The sequence below is a fragment of the Athene cunicularia genome (assembly GCF_003259725.1).
Source record: "Athene cunicularia isolate RWA chromosome 11 unlocalized genomic scaffold, athCun1 chr11_part1, whole genome shotgun sequence".
Lineage (NCBI taxonomy): Eukaryota > Metazoa > Chordata > Aves > Strigiformes > Strigidae > Athene > Athene cunicularia.
Window position 1 is genome coordinate 13,447,464 of NW_020799113.1, and position 6,000 is coordinate 13,453,463.

General features: G+C 36.2%; 1 protein-coding gene across 1 annotated transcript in view; it reads left to right on the forward strand.

The window, feature by feature from the left end:
• The window catches only part of NKD1 (naked cuticle homolog 1), a 116,719-nt gene extending 112,148 nt beyond the window's left edge, over positions 1-4,571 (forward strand). The window contains exon 9 of the mRNA XM_026856957.1: positions 716-4,571. Coding sequence (XP_026712758.1) covers positions 716-1,290 — 575 coding nt within the window. The 3' untranslated portion in view covers positions 1,291-4,571. The remainder of the gene's footprint in view (positions 1-715) is intronic.
• Positions 4,572-6,000: the final 1,429 nt, after the last annotated feature.

Below are 6,000 nucleotides of genomic sequence, written 5' to 3' on the forward strand. Positions count from 1 at the left end.
CACATCAGGGGCAGTGAATTGTGAACCTGTGTGATTTGTCTGTAGTGACTTACTGCAAGGAATAGGACTGTGAATACTGCAAGGTAATTACTGGTGAAGGTGGTATCACGACGGAGTGGCTAATGTGCTGCAAGCCTGCTTTGAAGTACTTGTTTGTGTAGCTAAACTTGGAGGTGAGCCTAGGAAACAATCTTTACATCTAAATTATTAGGTTTAGTCTATGGGTGAGGCGAGGACTGATTTTTGGATGTTGGAGCTCATTCTCAAGATGATACCAGCACATAATTTGTACTCACTACTGATCCAAAAGTAGGAGAATATGGGTTCATACCTTGAATTTTGGCTTCTGTCCCCAAATTAAAGGGACTTGGATTTCCTCCCTTTCCCTTGACCTCTGCCAAGATTTTACTATTCCACTCATGGTTATTTTGGTGAATTTCAGATAGATGATGACCAAGAGAAGGTAATGTGAAGACTTACACACACACACACACACGCGCACACGCACTCACTCACTCATATAGATCTGTATGTATATTTGTGTGTGTATTGTTTACTAGTCAGAATTATTAAATATAATTAAACTAGACAGCTATAATTGCATTCCCTTCCTTAGGAAAAATTCACTCTGCCAATAATGCTATCCCTGCCAACTGCGTTCTACTAATTAAAACTTTGAAATTCTAGATGACTAACTCAGCTTGTTATTTCCTAGGATCTCCTCCAGCAGCTCAAAAACATGACCCACCAAGCAGAGTTGTGAATCAGACTAGATCCCGTTCTCATGAACCCGAAACCTTCCATGCTCACCATAGGAAATCTCAAGTGGTGGATACAAGCCACATCAACCTGGCTGAAAGTTCATATGCCAAGATCGCAGAAATCCAACAGAGGCTCCGGAACCAGGACTCAAACAAGCACTTTGTGAGGTCTCCCAAGGCCCAGGGCAAAAATGTTGCCCCTGTGCATCCCGGAAGGGCAGTCAGAAATAAACCTTTTCAAGGGGTGCCCATGCCAATGGCTTCCCCAAGTGCACGGGTGGGCCAGAATCTTCCGTACCTCCCCTTGCAATCTCAACAGGTTCACAAGAAGCATAAGCAGAGGGCAAAGGAGAATCACCAAATGTGCAAAACCTTCCAGTCTCCAGGGACAGTTGTGGAAAAGGAACATGTGAGAGACCTGCCCACAGTCATTTTATATGAAGGCCAAGTTGGACAAATGATACAAAGACATGAACACCACCACCACCACGAGCACCACCACCACTACCATCACTTCTACCAGACATAGAAGAGATCCCTCCAACATCCTCCAAGAATCATCCCATATGAAGGAAATGCGTTCTTGTGATATCAGAACTAAGGCATTATTATGATTAATATTATTGTTACTCCATTAATATTCAGCTAGCATATATTTTAGAGGTTATATGGAACTCTTGAAACTTACCCTATTTATATGTTGTGGAACTGCATAGCTTAAACACCTTGTGGATTTTATTTTATTTTTTTTTAAAAAGTGGCTTGTAAAACAGCAAACAGCCATAGCTTTTTGAGCTGTGATTTAATACAGGTCATCAACGCACTTCTTTACAAGTACTACTTCCATTGTAGTAGGAAAGATACTTCAAACACTATTGCAGACATCTAGCTTACCACTCTGCTGTATGTCAGCTGATCGCACACAAGCCTTTTATCAGGGGAGCAATGTTCGAAGGGTTGGACTCCAGAGATACTCAAAATAATGGAAAATACAAACAGCTGCTACCTCTAGTATTATTCAGATTTTATTTTCTTTTTATTGATTGTAATGTGCTACAGGGGGGGAATTTTAATATACTGCATTCATGTAGCCTGTTTGTGTTCACATCCTTTCAGATTATCTTATAATTACAAAAAAATATTAGCTATACTTGTCAACAGAGCTACATGTGTACGACTTACACTTTTATTTTCTTGGAGATTCTTCACTGACACAGTACAGTCTGTTATATACTGGTAATATTTAAATATACTTCTTTTATTTTTGGTTTTTCACTTGCTTACTCTCCCTTCTGTTTGGGGTAACTGTTTGAAAAGAGGAGGATGTGAAATGGGGTTTTCAAAAGCATCACTAGACTTTAGTGCTTGGGCCGTAAGTATCATTCATGGGGGTTTGAGAAGGAGAGGGGTTGTTTGGGGTTTTTGTTTTGTTTAAATCCACAGTTCTTTGTTTTGAGAAAGAATTGAGGAAAATATACTTTCTCACTTTAAATGTTGGCAAATATATATAAAATATAAATATAAATATATATATATAAATATGCACACTCTCAGGTACATTTTGTTGTGTTTTAGAAATCTGTGGTTTGAATATTAACATTATAATATTTTTTTTTCCACAACAGTAACTTTTTAGAAACATACGCCATGGCATTTTCATAGATGCCTCCAATTTAAATTTCCCCAGCACCTACCAAGTTGTGCTTTTCCCATTATAGAGACAATTCAACATGTAAAAAAATATCATGCACAATCATTCTGGCCTCTTCTACTTTTTCCTTATTAAAGGGCTTCCATTCCATGAAGGAGAATGAGACCATACTCACAAGACCTTACTGGCTGCTGAGAAATTTGAAGGTCAAAAGCAAATTGGAAAAGTGAAAAAAAAAGGGTCAGTACATCAAAGTTTTACTTTCTGTGGGGCCCAGATTTATAATACATTCAGCTGGGTTTTGTACAGATCACCATTTTGCAGGTAGAAACTGACTGAAAAACACCTACGTTGCTTTTGGAACATTAAAGTAGAGAACTCCTCACATTATTGTTCTATAAACATATTTGCTTTTGGTTTTAATTATTTTAAATGTTGTGGTATTTTGTCTATAGTATATATTATAAAATGTAACTATCCCACATTGTTATAAGCCCTTTGTGAGTAGGGTTTTTTTTCTGACTAGAGTTTTGATCAATCCAAAATGGGGTATTACTTTACTGCTGACCAGTTTTAGAGGAATGTCCTTTCTAAGAACATGGAGGCATCAACTTTTAAAGAAAAGTGGAAAGCCTTGCCTTCTTGTGGAATTGGAATAGAATCACTGCTTCATGGTAATTAGGTCCATCTCTTGTATCCTTGGATCAGCAGTTGTTTAGACTTATTGATTGTCCTCTTTTAAAAATCTGGTTTATTTTAATTTTTTTTTAGCTGTCAACAGTGTGTTCTGTTAAATCTAACAAATGTTTTTAAAATGTGTTTGATCTGTGTGACAACTATACTGTTCTGTTTATTTTAAAAATTCCTAAAGTCCAAAAATATTTATATGCAGAATTTTCTGTATTAAAAATATGAAAAGGCCACAAATTTGGTTAGTTACCACTGAGTTGTTCTAGTCTAAGCCTTTTTTGCTGCTTGTGTATCATTCTTTTTCAATGTATATATTATTATGGACTTTAAAAAAAAGGCATTTATATGTCTAGTAGAAGGAATAAGCTTATTTATATTATAGTGTTAACAAAGTCTGATGTATTCAAGTGACTTACGTTATACCGCATGCAAACACACCAGTGTACATTCCATCTAAGAAGGGATGCCATGCTATTTATTTTGAGTAACTAATTCAAGCTGTTCTCTTTTCAGTAGAGCATCTGCCAGAAAGTCTGGGAGGTGGGAATTGTTTCTTAGTCAATTTTTTTAATGCAGATTTTTTTTGAAAACCAGGAAATGTTCTGGAAAACTAGAGTGCTTTCAGAACTGTGGGTTTTTCTAAGAAAGGGCAGTAAAGGGGCATAAATGCTCTTTCACCCAAAGATATTTTGCTGGAAAAGATAACAGCACCAGTAACAAAATCCCATCTGATTGAAAAGTTTGCAGTACTAGCTGTGACAAATGGACTCTGAAGTGTAACACAACTGACCATTGGTTAAATCCTTGCATTGATTTGGTTTGGTTTATTGTATTTGGAGATTCGAAAGACAAATTTTACCTTGCGCAGATTCTGTGAAGTACAAATACATTTTAATAACGTGGCATCCCCGGACTAAAACTTTACACCAGCCATGTATGAACACACAGTATCTTAATACTGTGTTGCAGTTGTGTTACGTGCATTAAGTATGAATAACATGTAGCACAGTTTCTTTTCACAGAACCTTAAATTTCCATATCTTTTAAAAATGTTTGCTTTTCAGTATTTTGTATAGTAAATATAGATGGTTTTGACTAAATACTTTATTTATTTAACAGCAAAACTGTGCCAAGAGAACCCCTGTTAATTAAAGTTTTACTAGTTCAGAAAGTATATTTCCTTCTTCTTGTTGTGGATTTCAGGGGCTTATTGCAATTACTTTCAGTGCTTGCAGATCCCACTGATGAAAGAGCTTGCATTAACATTTTTGGGAACAGGATCAGGCCATAAGGTATGGACTGGGTATGCTTTGGTTTTATATATAAACTATCAAGTTTCAAAGGTAAATTTCTTGTCCCCTACTGTTATACCTGTGTTGTGTAACTGATTTTTCGGCTTGTTAATTCTGAAAACTTTTATATATATATATATATATATATATATATATATATAATTTTAAGTTGCTAAAAACTGTGGCTAAATCAAAATTAAAGATAGATTAGTTTCTGGTTAAACAAAACATTTCATTCCCAAGGAAAAAAAAATAAATCAGTTGAGTATATTATTACTATTTAAAAGTAAAATGGAGTGGCATGAAGTAATTTCAAATGAAAACTCCAGCCTTTTAACTTTTTTTTTTTTTTTTTTTCCTGTTTTTACGCAAAGCAATTCAGCAAAATGGAAGCTGATTCCAAAATTTGCACTATTTGCTAAAAAAAATTTCAAATGAAAAATTTTGCTTACCTCTACCAGCTGCCATTTTTAGGAAGCCAGATTTTTGAAAAGGATTGCTAAGATCTGCTCACAACTTCATGACCACCCAGTACTAAGTAAACTAAGCTAAGGATAGTGAAGTCCAATCTTGTCCCAGTGAAATCTCTGGTGAGACTGCCAGACTCCCACTGGCTTCAGAGTGCCTACAATTTCATTGCGGGAATGTGGGTTTGAAATCTACGTAATGTTCAGACAGTGATTTCAGTATTTATTTTTTATGCATCTTACTGCTGATGGTTTGTGGTTGCTAATATTAAATGGAAGTTTACTGTAAGAGATCAAGCTGGTAAATTAATTAAGATTAGCAGCAAATACTGTGCTTTATACTCATGTCACTGGAGGACCTCAAGGCACTTCCAAATGTCTTTGAAACATCCACATGTCATTTAGTCACTGTTAGAAATGAAGACCCAGTTCTGCCCTTGGGTCATGAAGTACAAGTTCTCCTGGCATATTGGCAGACCAGCCCCTTAAGGCCATACCAAATTAAAAAGCCACATATATGACCTCTATTGCTGCCTTCCTACTCTAGTCATCATGAGCACAGAACAGCAAAGTGCAGCTGGAGAAGTACCTTAAAGGTGTATGTGTGTGTATATATATATATTTGTATCTGTCTGTACATATGTGTGAGAGTGTGTGTGTGTGTGTGTGTGTGTCCCCTCTGGTAGGAGTTAGTGAATGGCACAAGATGGATTCTGACAGAGGTGGTCTTTTATAAAGGGATAAGTACTGTGTATGCTCAACAGTTTACAAGCTGCCACGTAAATATACCGATATGATCAATGCTTACTGTTCTCCATATGTCACTGTGTATGTCAATTATTGAATGACAGATTTCATTTGTATTCCAATTAACAGGAAAGTTAGGCCCCTTGGGGCCTAGATTATACTTGAGAAAAATTCATCATGCTAGAAAATTTGCAAAAACATTCACCATAATTTTTGCCTGGAGTACAAGCAAGAATGTTCATGTTTGGAAATGTGTCAGCTAATCAAGCCTCACCTTTAATTACCTTGATGCAGTTCATCAAGATCTGAAAATATGTTTTCAAACATGACTTATTCATGGTTTTGCTGGGAAGCAAATCATATTCAACATCCTGTTAGTTGTCAGACTTTTT